The sequence below is a fragment of the Hippocampus comes genome, unplaced genomic scaffold (assembly GCF_001891065.2).
Source record: "Hippocampus comes isolate QL1 unplaced genomic scaffold, H_comes_QL1_v1.1 scaffold174, whole genome shotgun sequence".
NCBI lineage: Eukaryota > Metazoa > Chordata > Actinopteri > Syngnathiformes > Syngnathidae > Hippocampus > Hippocampus comes.
In genome coordinates, this window is record NW_017805983.1 from 2,727,463 (window position 1) to 2,744,148 (window position 16,686).

The window sequence follows — 16,686 nt, forward strand, 5'->3', positions numbered from 1 at the left end:
GCTCAATATCATCTGACGTTATAAACACTGCACCAGTGAGGAGGAGAGGCTTACATGAGCCGGCGTCAAGCATGCAGTCTCAGATCGATACTGGCCCTACGGACAACACTTTTAAGACCCAATAACAGCAAAGGTATTGATATGAAGTCAGGTAGAGATACTTTTAGGAGCAAAGGGTTTACCGACTGGGTCCATCGAGTTATGCAGGATTGTCCATGTTGTCATGTCAATGTCCCTCCTTTTAACAGTCAACTCGGCTGCCTGGACTGAGGTTTGATGTCTATCTAACTCGGACACACCTGTTCTCAGTTAGCCTGCTCACCTGTGGGATGTCCTAAACGGGTGTTTGATGATCGTTCCTCGACTTTCTCAGTCTTTTTTGCCACCTCTCCCAGCTTTTTGGGAACACGTGTTGCAGCCATAAAATTCAAAGTTAATTATTATTTGATTAAAAAAACAATAAAGGTCATCAGTTTGAACATGAAATGTCTTGTCTTTGTCGTGTATTCACTTGAATATAGGTTGAACATGATTTGCAAATCATGACATTTTGTTTTTATTTCTGTTGAACACAATATCCCAACTTTGGAACGTCGGAATTCGGCTTGTATGTTCGACCATTATTTTCATTAACTTTCAATGTTTAACTAATTCTGTTTGCGAGTTTTGAGCATTTTTTTTTCTTGAACACTATATAAATCACAAAACAATGATGCAACAGGAATACAGCGGTGTTCATTTTGTTTAATAACGTAGTAAAAATATATGGTACATGAATAAACAAGCGTATTGTAAACGTGTTCATTTTGTTGTTAGTCTGTGAAAGCCCAGTTTTATGGCGGCTGAACAGAGCATCCGTCTCCAGGTTGCTCCGTTCTCTGTTACGTCGCACTTCCATGCTCCCGGGCAGCTCTTTCCCCGACACGCTTCAGACTGCTGCAGAGTGTTGTTTACACTGCACTTGCTTGGGACAGAGAGCAAAAGGGGAGAGCCGTGATTTCGGAGGGGTGGGGGCTAGCAATCAGTAAGAGGTTAAAAAACTACATCATAGGTGTCACTGTTAGGCTGCGGCTTATTTGCGACAGGTGGGAGTGGCTTCTTGTAAAACTCTGTGGAGCGGAAGAGAAAGTTTGGCTAAGTTATTACAGAGCCGGTTCATCCTAAAATTAATCCATGCATCATTCAAAAGAAACACAGAATGGGATAAAAGGGACAAGAAAATGCTATATGGAGATGGATGGATGGATGTAAAGCCCAACAAGTCATTGGAGACGATCAAGCTCAACGTTGTCGAGGGTCAGTGACATTAAGCACAGCTTCAGTGTTTCCTCTGCAGTGCCATACTGAAATGTTGCCTATAATGACAACAGCAGCCTTCCAATTATTACTCTGAGGAGTAAGTATCGGTGAATGAAAACGCATTCATTGTTTGCATGCATGAGAGTAGACGGAAGTTGTTAAAGAATGAAATGAAGGCATGAATTAGATTCTCGACGTGGCTGTTTTTACCAGAGGCTTTTGAGTCCCAGAGAGGCTCTAGTTTGGGCAGCCTAGAAACTTTAGGAGATGCCCATCCAACTACAATAGAAAAAAAAAAAAAAGGCAGTAAAACATTGAACGATTCGGGGAGAATTATGTACCTTCAGGTGTGATTCCCAACCGCTGCGCTGCTGTACATTACTGTGGTCGATCTTCTTAATTAGCCGGAAAATTATTATTTATATACCACAAATAATACCTTCGCAGTTCTTCCTGTGCTAGCAATTTATAGCCACAGACAGAACAATTCAACGCTTGTCCACTAGATGGCGGACGGCACAATTAACCTCTGTGTAAATTTGTTGCTATTCATACAACTGTCTAGCTTTGTCCATTTCCATTTTCTGAACCGCTTTACCCTCACGAGGGGCGCGGGGCATGCTGGAGCCTATCCCAGCTGTCTTCGGGCAGTAGGCGGGGAACACCCTGAACCGGTTGCCATCTAATCGCAGGGCACATGGAGACGAACAACCCTCCGCACTCACACTCACACCTCGGGATAATTTGGAGCGTTCAATCAGCCTGCCATGCATGTTTTTGGAATGTGGGAGGAAACCGGAGTACCTGGAGAAAATCGACTAGCTTTGTGTGTAAATAAATAGGCTCAGATAACGCATAGCAAGTCCCCTTGTGAGTAAACAAAGAGGAGAACATCATTACTTCAGCATAGTATGTACTCCATACTTTTTGTGACATTTTTGCTTGGTGGGGTGCAGTGAGATTTTAATGTAAAGTATATCCTTCGGCTCAATAAAGGTTGGGAAACACTGACACATTACATCGCAAGACATACACATACATGCATATTGTACATTACAGTGTCGCTTTGAGATATGAGGGACAAGACTTCTGACTTTTTAGAAATATGAGCTGATGCTCAGCCAAATATTAAATGTTATTCACTTTAAGCTCATTTAACCATGCCTTACCTTGTATTTGATTGTTTTTACAGCGAGATATTAGAGACTGGTATTTGTCTTATTAAAAAATAATTAAAATGTTTAAAAATCTGTTGTTGTATGGGAGGCTGGAAACTGATTAGTAGCATTTCCATCCATTTCAATTGGGAAAGGTAATTTGAGATAAGACCGTTTTGAATTACAAGCGCGGTCGTTGAAGGAAATAAACTCGACTCTGAAGGCACCACCGCACACAGGGTATCAGAAGGATGAACAACTAATGCTATCAGCTAACAGCCTAAAAATGCAACAGTGGCGACTTGCTCCTTCCTCAGTTTTATATCAAGAAATGAAAAACAAAAACAACTTCAAGATCATTAATGCAAATTAAGTTGAGAAGAGAAAGTGTGAAGTGGAAACGACAAACCTGGAACGGGCGGAGGGGTGACCCGCTCCGCTTGCCCCTCCTCCGTATTCAGTGGGTCCACGCGGTGCTTCCGCTTCAGGTACAATTTTCTCACCTTCTTCTTGCTTTGCTCAGTGGCCGTGCCTATGACAAAATGTGGTGCGATACATTTGAAATGATCGGGACAATGATGGGGAGAGTCAACACCATTAAAAAAAAAGCTTGTTTGTTTGATATCATTTCTACAGGGCTGTCTCTCCGCTGTTCAAGGACTGTTCCCATTAAGTGGCACTTGTTGCTTTGGCAAAAGTCCTTTCAAAGTGCCTACTGCCTCCATCTCATTTTTCACCATTCAATTGTAACGTCATTGAAAGGTACACTCAGAGCAAGCCATAGATAGAAGCTCCAGCCTTTCTGAAAGGCTGCATGAGGTACAAATGCACTTACTTGAGCTGGAATTATCCAGAGTTTGTCTGGCGTTGTCCGTCTCCTCATGGGTCTCCTCCTCGTAATCGCCGCCTGCCTTCAGACTGTTGATCGTACAGTCCCGCAGCTCTTGTTGCCTTCTCTCGTCTGCTTTATCCCCACTCTGAATCATATTGATGATGCAAGAGAAGCTGGTCACCCTCGCAATCACACGGCGCCTCGTTTTTATGTTGGGGAGCCTTTTCACACCTCGGTGATGACATTTTCAATCGGCTGGAAGGGGTTGGCCATGTTTTCTTCATCAGGTTCCTCTTCGCAGACCTGCCTGCCCTCCCGTTCTGCCTCTTCCCTCTCCTGCCGCTCTCTAGAAGAAAAAAAATGTATTAACCCTTTGGCATCTTCATACATCCATCTTCTTGGGAAGGTTACTGTACAAAATAATACGCTCGGTTCAAACGTGTTTATCCTCAAAGTGATGGGGAAAAAAAATTAATAACACTGTGGTTGCAGAGAACAAGGACAGATATTGTCTTCTATTCTTGCTCAGGGTAAGAGTCCAGGATACATGATGTATCTCGCCATAGCTGCCTGCTCACCTCTCTTCTCTTATCCGCCGGACTCGTTCCGCTCTTTCTTTCTTATCCTGCTCTTCCTGAGCACGCTGCTCCGCTGTGTCTTTCTGCACACGCTCAGTAATGGCCTCAAAATCTTTGGCAATGTTGTTGAGCAGCCAGCCCAAACCTCTTTTGATGGATTTGTCAACCTTCTTGCCATAGCCCAGAACCGCAGAGCACGGCTCCTGGAAAAGGATTAGAAAGTCTTTCATGAGCACAGCCACGATGAAGTGGGCGAGGACCCCAAACAAGAGCACAGGGGAGGCTGTGAGTTCTATAACCGGCAGAGCTCATGTCACTCAGCGGCCATTTCACAACAGGTGCAGAAGCACTTACGATCTGACAGAGACACTTGTTCTCATTCACAAGCTTCTCTAGCGACAGGTTCTCAATGATGTCTGCTTCGGCCAGTGCTCCTTCCTGATCCTGTTTGTTGGCAAGTCTGGAAGCAGAGACAAGAACTAAATTGAAGAACAGGTGTTTTCCTGCGTCACGAAAGGTGGAAGCAGCCATCACTGCCTAATTTACAGCCTCCTCAGACTCTAAAACCTCTGAAACGGTGAACATTGTTATTTGACAAGCATTAAGCAGTTGAGTGACATTTTCAACTGCAATGGAGGTATTGCGCTACAGTAACTGGGTGGGCACTGGATCGGAAAAACTTGCATGTCGCTGCCAAAACTGTTCAGGAACAAGAGGTTCAAATTACTGATTTTAATTTTTTTTTAAACTGCAACTACTTTTTTAGCCTGAAAACAGGACTGAGGCCATTATTTTAGGAAGGTGATGTTATGTTTCATAAAAATATGAAATACTGCAGCCCGTCTTGCATGCACCTCTACCTCAGCTTACATACAAGTTCGGAAGATTTTGAATTCAGTTGCATCCACTCACACAAGCACAGGCTTCCCAGCGATGCGCGGGTGCTGTAGAACCTCCGCCATGGTCTCCCGCGTCTCCTGAATCCGCTGCACATCGCTGGAGTCCACCACAAACACCACACCGTGCGACTCCGAGTAGTAATTCTTCCATATCCCGCGGATCCTCTTCCCACCCCCCAGATCGAAGATGGTGACCTCAAATTTTCCCTGCTTCAGGTCAACCTTGGAAAAACCCACAGTTGGAGCAACATCCTGGGGATTCTCTGAAAAGCAAAGTCAAAGGTTAGCAAAATCGAGCTGTAAAAAGAACACGCTTCGAAACCAGGTCCAAACCTCCTTGGATTCCTCGTACTGTGGCGGTCTTCCCCGCGTTATCTAGTCCCACCATCACCAGAGTCACTTTTCTGTTGGAGAAGAAATTAGCATTAATACGCTTATTCCAACTTATCAGCGAGAGAAAGCCAACTGTCACATTGGAAGACACAGATAAGCCAGTTATTTTAAAAAAGTCCAATTAGTAAATGGATTGTGTGAGCCAGTTATTGTCATCCAACTATTCAATGAAATGTCTTCCTTTAATAGAGCGGCGCCATCAGACACAAGTGACCCGACTTCTGAGTTTTTCAGGATACAAGCCACCATTTGGCCGATTTTTTTCACTTTTACTCACAAGTGGAAACTAGAGATATGGACACTGTATGGTGCCAGTGAACTCCGTTTACCTCACCTAACAGACGCAGTTTAAGTGCCTTTAAACTATTTAATGCCACTCCCAGTTCATGTTAACTGTCAAACTAGAAATAAAACTAAGAGAATTACAGGTTGCGCATTTAAAACAACCACATATCTTTGTCTTCGGAAATGCTGCTTATCTTAATCCTAAAATTTTTTTTTTAAATGCAAAATGGCACCGAAATGCCAACAGGTGGCCCCAATAGTTGCGGTTTTAGAAAAAAATAGATTTTTTTTTTTACGCAAACGGTGGAACAACACATGTACAGAAAATGTGACAATACTCAACGGCATCTATTCCTTATATTCTCCTCCCTACCAAAAAAAAAAAACGACAAATATTACATATTACTAAGGCACTTAAAGTAGTAGTTGTTGAGGAAGAAGTTCTATTCTTCCTCGTTTGTGTCTATATGACTGTCTTATACTGCCTTCCGGTGGCCAAGACTGGCACAACAGAAGGGTGCAATGAATTAGATTGAAGCATGGAATCATGATGCATAAACAGTTTATTTCCATTTAATGATGTTATTTCTTTCATTTTAAATAAAGCACAGAAATGCTATGTTTCCTTATGTATGATTACGCATGTATGATTATTGGCAACTTCATACATTTCAATGAGGAAAGATGATTTGAGAGATGCATGTTTTGAGTTACGAGCAATGGCCACGGAATAAATTACATTCACATCTCAAGGCCCCACTGTGCACCATTAACCTATTAATGCTGAATGAGTACGCAGTTTGTCGCTCCAGCATGCTAATCTAATGTACTCACCAAGTGACAAAGACCAACAGTAGACATTTATAACCAACAAAAGAATTGCAAGGATGTTTCCAAGGTGACAGTAAGCGCATACCCTCTTGTCTCCTTTCTTCATACTTAACTTTGACACTTGAGTTGAAAGGACATCAAGCACTTAATCCATCTAAGCGTCCTCTGGAGCCAGCTGGCACTCATCAGAGCAACTTCATCATGTAAATCCACGCAAAGCCGATATAATGAGCGCACACTACCCGCGACCACGTAACCCTTCACGTTCTAGGTTGCAAACCCCTCGCAGTAATGTATCAAAGGAGAGAGAACAGACCTGGCTGTGGGATTAGATCGGGATTTCTGACTAAATCCACAGGCTCAGATGACTCACATGTACCACGTGGGTTGTGCCTTTTTCCTTACGTTATGATTGTCTATTACTGTATAAGTCTTTTTTTTCATGGGGAATAAATTTTGAACATGCAAAAAACAAAGTACAGTAAAATAAAGTAACCTGTGGGAAGGGCAGCAAAAAATATCAACATTAAAATAAAGTAGTACAGTAGGCCTAAGTGTTAATAAAAAAATGAGACAGATGTTTTATTCCTAAAAAGTATGCCATTGTAACACTATTCATAGTTGGAACTTTAACACTCTGCTTTAAGAGAGGAAAATAATTAATCCAAATAAAAAAAAAAATTTAAAAATCCAAAAATTAATTATTAAAATTTATCACATTCAAGTTGTACCTGAATGTTTGAAAACAAACCATTCTCAATCCTAGTCAGCGGCAAACAGTGAATGTTGCGTTGTCGGCAGAGTTCGTCAAGTTTCGGCCAAGGTCACAAATGTTTGTGAAACGGTCGCATGACATTCGGTAGACATTTTTTCTTGTTGCAAAGGAAAATTCTGGCGAACATCCGGCGACTGTTTGGCGAACATTTGTGACCTTGAACAAACCCTGACGAACTGTGACGTGAATGCAGCATTCGCTGCCTTTGAAAACAGTCGCAATTGTTCATCGCTCAATGAGATGGGCGCTTTAAAGATCAACAGGCAGGTGTTGTACTTAAAAGTTAAAAACAACGTTAACTGTTATTGTACTTTCATTTGTACCTCCCTTCATTTACTTGGCATCGGTTGTTGCGAAGACATTTTCGTCCATTCTAACATGTTTAGCTGTATATTTCATGTATTAAATCTATTTTAGCTTATTTGCATTTAATTCAGCGATTCTTAAGTGTACCACGAAGGGAAGCTTATGTAACACACTGTGTGCTCTCTCTGGTCCAAAACAACCATAATGACATGTATTTTAGCAAAGGATGCACAGGTACATTTGAATATTTGCTGATAAAACAATTGAGAAGGGCAATGAAAATGTGATTTATTTTAACCAAATATTGTTCAAAAACACCTTTCTCGACCATGGCACACGTTTCACTCAAATACAACACTTTTTAGAACAACATCTTGTCATTTCTGACATTTAACAAACAACTGCATGTTTTTCTAGCAGTCTCGCCACACTTAAGGCCTGTAACAAAAGGCATTTTAGTTATGCCGTGTCTCAAACTGAACTCTAGGTGGCACTGTTTAAAAGAGGTGCAGACAGAAAATGAGATATCAAAGAAATATCAAAGAAAAATACACGGAACTTTACAAATGGAGCAGGTCTACAACGCATGAATTCCTTCACTAAAATTCCGTGATTATATGTGTCATTTGTTTGTACTTAGTCTGTGTGCCGAATTTCTTTTCTGTCTTGTATTATGAGCCAGCATGTTGGATGGCTTTAATAGTGCCTGTCAGTGTATGGCAGAGGTCACAAAGATGGTGCCTTTGAGGACCAAGTAGCCTCCCAAGGGCCACAAAAGTAGTCCGCGGGGCTATGCGAAAAACGGCTGTCCTGTGAGATGCGTCTAATTTTTTGGGTGTTACTATCCTTTAAAAAAAATTGCACCTCTTACCAGTGAGTTGCATCCAACATTTTGTTGGTTTCTATTCTTTTTTTCCATGTTGACATTGCTCCAAATTGGGTAATTATAACATTAAAAACAAACTTTTGATTTGATGTTTCACATACAACAGGGGACAATTACGGTATGTATTATGATGAGGCTTTGACAACGATAACAGTTCTCTGATGTATACCATAACCCCGATGTTACTTTGTGAGACGACTTTTTAACATGGTTAAGTCTGGCGCCACGGCAATGTTTATTATTGGAATAAAAATTTAGATTTACCAATTGATAATTATTTAATTTAACATCGCCCATTTTCAGGGGCTACAGAGTTGACACAACTGCAAATCAAAGCTAATGTCAAAATCGCTTGAACAAATAAAAACGATTTTCTTGAATTGTGAACATATTTAAAGCAAAATTTAACTTACCTTGCCGGCTCTCGCCAGCGTTTCAGCCAGGTACAACAATTCGCCATGAGGCTGAACATGTCAGGCCAAGTGCGGGCGTCTGCAGTCAAGTGGTCATCGAACCTCAGGAGTCCCTTTTCAGTCGCGTTGAGTGGCGACCGTTACCCTAACTACATTATGACAAGTCTTTAATAGCCATTTAAATAGCCATTTAAATGCTTAGCATCATTTCTACTGGTAACCTCGGCGACGTTGAATACATAGCCCAAAAACTCCGAAAACCGTTATCTGAAGCTAACGCTAGCGCTTCGAGCTGGCGATAACCGCAGCTTGTTGAACTCGTCTTAGTCTCGACACACGCTAGTTACCTTCTGAGTAAGAGTTGGCTTCACCCTGAACCGAGAGTCGGGTTTTAAAAGAGCGCAATATCAAAACGAGTAATATGTTTGTTTACATTGCGAACGAGGCACTTAGCAATTAGCTTCCTTCCGCTTTGCTGTGCCTTCTCTTTTGTTGCTAGGATGCGGGCGTGATGACGTCATATTCCCTCGTCAAATAAATCATGCCGTTTTTTGAGAGCGCCTCCTGTGCACAATCTTGACACCATACACACGCGTGTAAAGAAAACTCCGCTTGAAGTAATCTTTGGAGGACTACAGGAGTGCCAAAATTAGATAACTTGCCAAACAATTTTCATCAAATACATTTCAGTATTTATTTCAAGAATTACTTTAATAGTTACATGTATTTTGTTTGAAGAGTGGCTGATAGTGTAGTGGTACACACGCCGGATTTGTGTGCGGGAAGTGGGATCGGTTGCACTCAATGTCTGTGTGAATGTTTTGTCTCTTTATGTGCTCTGCGACTGACTGGCGAGAAGCTGAGGGTGTAGTCTGCCTTGCGCCCAAAGTCAGCTGGCATAGGGTCCAGCAACTCCCTACGACCCTCTTCCAGATAAGCAGTGTTGAAAATGGATGGATATGTTTTTAAGTTCATTTCAATGTCAGGATTTATTTCTAACATCTATTTCGATGTTTAATTACATATCTAGTTTATGGATGATTGCCCAAAACAAAATCTAAATTACATATTTTAATTGATACAGAAATGCAACATGACACATTTATTAAATTATACATTGATTGATGCCCATGACACTCATGAGCGGAGCAGATAATGAATGAGTGGATGGATATTTATTGATTTAATCTGGGCACCCTTGGTCCTCCTCTGGGCACTCTAGGTCCTCCATAGCAATCTGAAGATGCATGATTTAAGACTTGTCAAATGAAAGTTGAAACTGAATGCACCATCTTTATTGAACCATCAACATGAATTACATTACAATAAGTAAATAAAAACAACTTTCTCCCCCTACACCTCGAAACTAGTGGCAATGTGTTGGAACGCAAAAATACCTCCTTTAGAATACTCAAAATACATGTTCTGCATCCACGCACAAGCAGCAAATGCATGCACTGTAACTAGAAATGAATATCAACATTAAATACGTTTTGCTAACCATCATAGTCTTCATTCTTATATCCCTTTTCTCAAACCAAAGTTTCAACCATTTACATTAATAACAAACAAAAGCTTTCTACTGGAACAAACAACCCTTTATGCACAGCAAGCAGATTTACTTCTTAATAACCAATTTCTTGAAAAAAGATCCAACGTCAGTTATATGAATGGAGTAACATTTTCAACACTTAACATTTATGTACGTACTTTTTTTTAAATCATACTTGAGAAAAAAAATTTAACTCAACACGTCTGTAATACAAGATGACGTTGGAAGAACTGTACAAGCACTGCTCTGCATCATTCACAGTCACATCTCATCCGTTGAATCTGAGAAAGACCGCTCCCGCCGCTCACGGCCTGGGACCAAACAGAAGTAGAATGGAAAAGACAAGCATTAAGTGCAGGACTCGCATGGTAAATTGAAAAGATGCTGAATAAATAAAGCCATTGATAGTGCCTTTCATCCATTGCACTGATATAGTTTGAAATATTTTCATACAGGATTACATCCATGGACACGTACAGTATAATACTTTGAATCAGATGTTTTCATAAACAACAGCCAGAGTTTTCATTGATTAGCACACCTACCATTTTTCAAATCCAGTTGAGAAAGCAGCTGTCTTCTAAGTGCTTCTAACAAAGAACGCTCGTAGACACTGGCGTGAAATTCATTTGCTTTGCGAGAACGAAACTGCATCGTTCCAATTTTCTGGTCCGTTTTTGTGACCTATTTTTTTTTTCTTTTGGCCCCTCAAACAACTCTTTGAATGTGTAAAGCGCATCGCCACACAGCGCAGAGGTATTTCACCTAATAACTCGATAACAATAGCAAAGAGTAGTTCGCGGGACAATCAACAATGCAGTACAGTGGCTGACTGGCGACTCTGCATTTTCTAAATGACATCATATGATTGCACACCACAAGCATTTTCGTTGTTAAGCGCGTTACTATGTGTCTAACGATGATCTTTGGTGGGTTGTGTTGAAAAAACTAACCCAACGGCCAAGTTTACTTCATACCTGACCTTTAAAGTACCGGTATGTGTGTCTGAATGTGTAAAGCGCATCGCCACACAGCGCAGAGGTATTTCACCAAATAACCCGATAACAATAGCAAAGAGTTGTTAGCGGGACAATCAACAATGCAGTACAGTGGCTAACTGGCGACTCTGCATTTTCTAAATGACATCATATGATTGCACACCACAAGCATTTTCGTTGTTAAGCGCGTTACTATGTGTCTAACGATGATCTTTGGTGGGTTGTGTTGAAAAAACTAACCCAACGGCCAAGTTTACTTCATACCTGACCTTTAAAGTACCGGTATGTGTGGTGAGCAGGGGGAGCAGCATTATCATCAAGTTAGTAAGTAGTATTATATGTTAGTGTTAGCGTCTAATAAACAACACTCATATAAACGGCACGCACTGGGTTGCTTCATGAAATTGTTGACGGGCGGGGAGTGTTTGTGTTTGGACATGTGCCCACGCCCCACAAAAATTTATTTGAAGCGCTCACTTTTTTTCCACACTCTGACTTCGCGTCTTCAAGTGTAAGCAAGCAGGCGGCCACCGCAAATACGCTTAGCATACAATGAGCCTATTTTACCATGGCATCAAATGTGCTGTGTGTTTTTTTGTTTTGTTTTGTTTTGTTTTATCCTTGGAGTATTTTGCCACAAGCATGCCACGGTTGTGTTCTTTAGACATGTGGAAACGGTTTCAAATTGTAAATACTGAGTTGTGTGATCTAAAACACACAAGTGTAGTTTTTCAGGTAGTCTGGAGAAAAATGTTTAGACAACTTACACTGGATCTGCTCATGAACCACCAGGGCAAAGTGATCTATTTCCAGAATTCGGGACAACTTTCCCAAGTTGTCCAACAGGCGGATCTGAAATGATGATGCAAGGGGACAATGAAAGTAACTAAGCATTCAAATCAATAAACAAACGAGATGCTGTGGAAAACCAAGGCTTTATTGCCCAGTCTTGACTAGAACTATGAAAAGAAAATAAACCAATCAGGAATTTGATTTCAAAAGGATCATGAAGCCTTTCAGTCAAAGCAATAATTTAGTCCAACCTGTTTGAACTGCTTGTAGAGCACTTTGCTAACCGGATCGGACAGCTTGATCTTCCCTGCAAGTATAGAAGCCAGCATGTTCCCCAAAGTCACCATACCCAGGATGACCCTAAACATCGGGACAAAAACGCACAATGAAGCATTTCACCATGGTAAACATTTTCCATTTATGAGCTACCAGGTCACACACCCGGACTCATCCACCACGGGCGCCTGGTCAAAGCCCTTCTCTTTCAAGATTTTGATTGTCCTCTGGCAGCTTACAGTTGGCAAGACAGTGAGAGGTGCACACAGGTTCAAATTTTGCACGTTTAGGTTCCACCACCTGACCAACGAGAGAGATTGTGCATCTGTTCAGTGAATGTCCGATTTACATATGAAAGGACTGCACGTTGAGATTTGCTCGGGATGAAAATGGAACTTGCAACATACCAGGGTTTTTTCACCATGAGTTCCTTCTCGCTCAGGAAGCCCTTCTGCACCATCCATTTGTCGCTCAGGAATTTGGACCTTGTAGAAAGCATTTGTAAATTCATTTTTTTCTAACTCAATCCAATTCATCAGAGCTCATGATTAATCAAAAATGGTTTGATACATTGGTGAAAAAAAAAACTTCTGGGCCCTCTAGAGCCACCCATTTTGTATGCTGATTAACCTGTTCAGGGTCATGAGGATGAGACTGATCACCTGCCAATCACAGGATGAGCACATAGGCTGGATTCATACTTTATGGCTCAGGTGGTACATTTCAGACATGCTTCAGTGCATGATTGAAAATTAGGCTTAATCCAAATATGTATAAAAATCGGACACACATCACACCTTATGTGAATGCATAGGATGCACCGATTGGATATACTCTGTCACTGCTTGACATCAATGGAATACACCCATCGGTGAAGAATATACCTTTATGTCAGGCCAAATCATAAATAAACGTGAAGACGAGCTATTATTCCAAAACTATAGCAAAAGCAGACCAATATGGTCTAAATATGGTACACTTCAAGGGAAAATGTGTTAATTATTAAATAAGGAAAACAATTGCAAAAGGTGGTGAGTGGAGAAATTTGAACCGATATCCAAAACCCCAATCTAACAGCCTTCTTACTTTTAGGCAGCTGCCGAACCCCGCGAGCGACCGTACCGGCCTGCTTTATAACTAATTGATGCCTTACATGTAGTTTCGGACGGAGTCTGGAAGGATGACCACACAGCGCTGTCCTTCTTTCAATTCTTTGGCAACAATGACAGCCGCTGCCATTGCGGTGCCAGAGCTCCCCCCTATTTAACACACAATTACTTCACTGCCAAGATAAGCTAGCATGGTGGTGATAATATTTACTGTTACTTCGAGTATGTTTCTGGTTGGGATGTGCAAGCGCTTACCGCACAGCAAGCCCTCATCCCTGATCAGCATTCGAGACATATTGAAGGACTCCTCGTCATTGGACTTATACCAGCTATCAATAACCTGACAACACCAAATGAAGACATCAGTGGCTATCACAGACAAACAAGCACACGTGAAGAAAAGTCGGGAAAGGCCGGTGCAACTCACCGATCTGTCGAGTACGGTAGGAATGAAGTCATAGCCGATGCCCTCCACCTCGTACTGGGTCTTATCCGTCTTGTTCAGTTCTTCTGGCTCTGCGAGGCAAGAGCCTAATGGGTCCACACAAACAATCTAAAGACGCACCTTCCAAAGTTAGTCCGAGCTGACAGTTGACACATCGGATTCACGCATTCTTCTAACAAGGTAGAATCAAGATCTTTCGCTGGGCCACACAGTGACAACGAGCTGTTTCATTAGAAAACATTGGCTGGCTTTTGGCCATGTCCATCCAACCAACTGGTTAGTCATCCTGTCAGGAGCGATACCAGCGGACTGTGGCTATATTGCGGACTAGAAAGGGGCGCTTTGAGAGTGGTTTGATTTTGAGTAATTTCTCCAAAACAAAGTGATAGATAGAACTTGAAAATGCAGGCTAATAAAAATGTCCTGATCAAATTTTACATAACCCAAGTTTGTGAGTAAAGAAATGGGACATCCTGGCGGGATCATCCCTTTAAGTCTTGTTCATGAGTGAGGGAAGAATGGACCAGGACATCGACGTCTGCAGTGATGTTGACGCCGTAATGGTCTGTCGAGGTGGAGAAAGATCAGAGCTGAAAGGCAAAACTCTCAACATTCCTCCCCTCACTTGGGTCATGAGCGAAAGAACAAGATAGCAGATACAAGCGACTGAAAGTATTTTCCTTTGCTGGGTGTTTGGGCAGTTCGTTAGAGATGAAGCAAAACACTCATTCATCCGGGAGGGCCATCGAGTAGAGCTGTTACTCATCAACATCATCAGGAGCCAGATGAGGTGGCTCGGGCATCTGATTCAGATGCCTCCTAGGCACCTCCCCAGTTAGGTGTTCCGGGCATGTCCCACCAGTAGGAGGTCGCTGGTGTGACCCAGGACATGCTGGAGGTACTATGTCTCCAGGGCTGCCTGGGAACGCCTTGGGATACCCCCAGAAGTATTGGATAAAGTGGCCAGGGATAAGCAAGTCGGGGCTTCACTGCTGAAACCGCTTCCCACATGACATCATCCCAGATAAGTGGAAGAAAATGGATGGATCTACATAATAATCCCGACTGTAGTTTGTAATTTCTGGGAACTGATTACCTTGATGTTGGGGCAACGTTCCTTTAGTTTGCGGGCAATGCCTGTAATGGTTCCTCCAGTGCCAGCTCCTGCCACCAGCATGTCCAGTTTACCTATATATATGTATATATATATAGAGAGAGAGAGAGAGAGAGAGAGAGAGAGAGAGAGAGAGAGAGAGAGAGAGAGAGAATCAAGCAAGCGATCCCAACAGGCCATCAGAGTGCGGTATTTGTATTTGATTGTCATGGCGTGGATGTCTCGTACCGTCGCACTGCTCCAGGATTTCTTCAGCTGTGGTGTCGTAGTGAGCCAGAGGGTTGCTCGGGTTGCGGTACTGATCCAGGATGTGGGAGTTGGGGATCTCGTTTTTCAGGCGCCAGGCAACTCCCACGTGGGATTCGGGGGAGTCAAAGCGAGCGCTGGTCGGTGTGCGCACGATTTCGGCTCCAAGTGCTCTCAGGACATCCACCTACATAGAGAAAGGGTCTTTTAATGAAAGTTCACAATCAAGTCTCAAAAGGGCAGAAGAAGTGAGTGTGAGGCCAAGAAAAAACTCGCCTTCTCCATGCTCATTTTTTCCGGCATGACGATGATGCAGCGGTAGCCTTTCACGGCTGCGGCAAGAGCCAATCCAATGCCTCAAAATAAGCAAACAAGATTTATGAGGCTTCTGCTTTCATCTCATTAAAATACCTTTTGTCATAGCAACGCATGCACTTGTGAACACAAACATGTGCGCTCACTTACCAGTGTTCCCAGAGGTGGGCTCGATAATGGTGTCTCCTGGTTTGAGGACACCCGCCCTCTCTGCGTCCTCCACCATGCGCAGACTGATCCTGTCTTTGACACTGCCGCCCGCATTGAAGAACTCACACTTGGCCACTACCAAGACGACAAAACGACAAGATTTATTTCAGCTACAATTGATGGAGAAACACCATTTACAGATCGGTGATGGAGCGACTCCCCAAGCAGTGGGGCGCAGCTCCTCTTAACACTATTTTTCTTCTTTTTGGGAGGAGTTAAAGGGTAAAACAAACTTTAAACACGTTGCCCATATGGCTATGTTACACAATACTTGATTGTCATTGGTCAGACGCAGTCGACCGTTGAAAAACATGAGCATGAGATGGGGAGGGTTCCCCCCTTCTTGACATCTGTTTGCAGCTGATGCTGTTTTGCATCTACATTTATAAAGCAGAGGAAAATCATAAACTCGCACAGCAACGAGCTTGCATGGCAACCCTTACAGATAGCATGATATGTGATACAAGTTAACACTGTTAATTATAAAATTTCCACTACAATAAACAACTTTCGGTACTACTTTATACTATGGCTGCCAGTATACGGTGAGTCCTTGCGATATGGGTGACTCTGTTTACGGATTTTTCTAGTTACAAGTCAGGCATGGACGAGCACCGATACCGGGTATGGGTATGATACCGGCCTGATTTTAAGGTACTGGGTACTGGAGGAGGCTGACGATAGCAGCCGCCAATACTTTTCAGAAAATAAATAAATAAATTTCAGACATCCGAGTCCTCCTCGGCAGTAGTTCGCACTATCGTGCACACATCAACAAATCATCAGAAAGAAAGGTCCTTTGTTCAGGGGAAACCTTTAGTATTGTTCCTTATTCAGAGATGAAAGTGGACTTTCCTGAAAATTCCGGAAAAAAAAAATTATATATATATATAGAGAGAGAGAGAGAGAGAGAGAGAGAGAGAGAGAGAGAGAGAGAGAGAGAGAGAGAGAGAGAGAGAGAGAGAGAGAGAGAGA

At 42.3% G+C, this 16,686-nt stretch overlaps 2 protein-coding genes across 8 annotated transcripts in view; both read right to left on the reverse strand.

Annotated features, from left to right (window-relative positions):
* Window positions 1–724: 724 nt before the first annotated feature.
* On the reverse strand, window positions 725–9,173 carry arl13b (ADP-ribosylation factor-like 13b). Of its 4 annotated transcripts, none has more exons than XM_019890686.1 (10): window positions 8,655–9,173; window positions 5,099–5,169; window positions 4,779–5,028; window positions 4,221–4,326; window positions 3,867–4,069; window positions 3,520–3,634; window positions 3,292–3,433; window positions 2,866–2,988; window positions 1,510–1,578; window positions 725–1,109 (listed from the first exon to the last, which is right to left on the reverse strand). In XM_019890686.1, the coding sequence occupies exons 1-10, from the start codon at window positions 8,711–8,713 to the stop codon at window positions 1,033–1,035; spliced, it is 1,215 nt and encodes a 404-aa protein (XP_019746245.1). In that variant the 5' UTR covers window positions 8,714–9,173; the 3' UTR covers window positions 725–1,032. The 4 variants fall into 4 exon arrangements, with proteins under 4 accessions (XP_019746245.1, XP_019746247.1, XP_019746244.1 ...); XM_019890688.1 differs by having other exon boundaries at window positions 725–964; window positions 3,286–3,433; XM_019890685.1 differs by having other exon boundaries at window positions 3,286–3,433.
* Window positions 9,174–11,807: 2,634 nt separating this feature from the next.
* The window catches only part of cbsa (cystathionine beta-synthase a), a 10,340-nt gene continuing 5,461 nt past the window's right edge, over window positions 11,808–16,686 (reverse strand). For all 4 annotated transcript variants that reach the window (XM_019890683.1, XM_019890682.1, XM_019890684.1 and 1 more), the window contains exons 4-14: window positions 15,652–15,786; window positions 15,463–15,542; window positions 15,169–15,373; window positions 14,923–15,014; window positions 13,809–13,934; window positions 13,637–13,721; window positions 13,426–13,531; window positions 12,680–12,757; window positions 12,438–12,572; window positions 12,248–12,356; window positions 11,808–12,056 (exon numbers count right to left, since the gene is read on the reverse strand). In XM_019890683.1, the coding sequence (XP_019746242.1) occupies window positions 11,913–12,056; window positions 12,248–12,356; window positions 12,438–12,572; window positions 12,680–12,757; window positions 13,426–13,531; window positions 13,637–13,721; window positions 13,809–13,934; window positions 14,923–15,014; window positions 15,169–15,373; window positions 15,463–15,542; window positions 15,652–15,786 (1,295 nt within the window). In that variant the 3' untranslated portion in view covers window positions 11,808–11,912. The remainder of the gene's footprint in view (window positions 12,057–12,247; window positions 12,357–12,437; window positions 12,573–12,679; window positions 12,758–13,425; window positions 13,532–13,636; window positions 13,722–13,808; window positions 13,935–14,922; window positions 15,015–15,168; window positions 15,374–15,462; window positions 15,543–15,651; window positions 15,787–16,686) is intronic.

Excerpts from the sequence above, each read along its gene's own strand:
- arl13b (XM_019890685.1), bottom strand. The coding sequence starts at position 8,713 with ATGTTCAGCCTCATGGCGAATTGTTGTACCTGGCTGAAACGCTGGCGA. Across the intron at positions 2,989-3,285 it reads TAATTCCAGCTCAAGTAAGT|GCACGGCCACTGAGCAAAGC; the intron begins GCATTTGTACCT and ends ATTTTGTCATAG. Across the intron at positions 1,110-1,509 it reads CTGGGACTCAAAAGCCTCTG|AGTTTTACAAGAAGCCACTC; the intron begins GTAAAAACAGCC and ends TCCGCTCCACAG.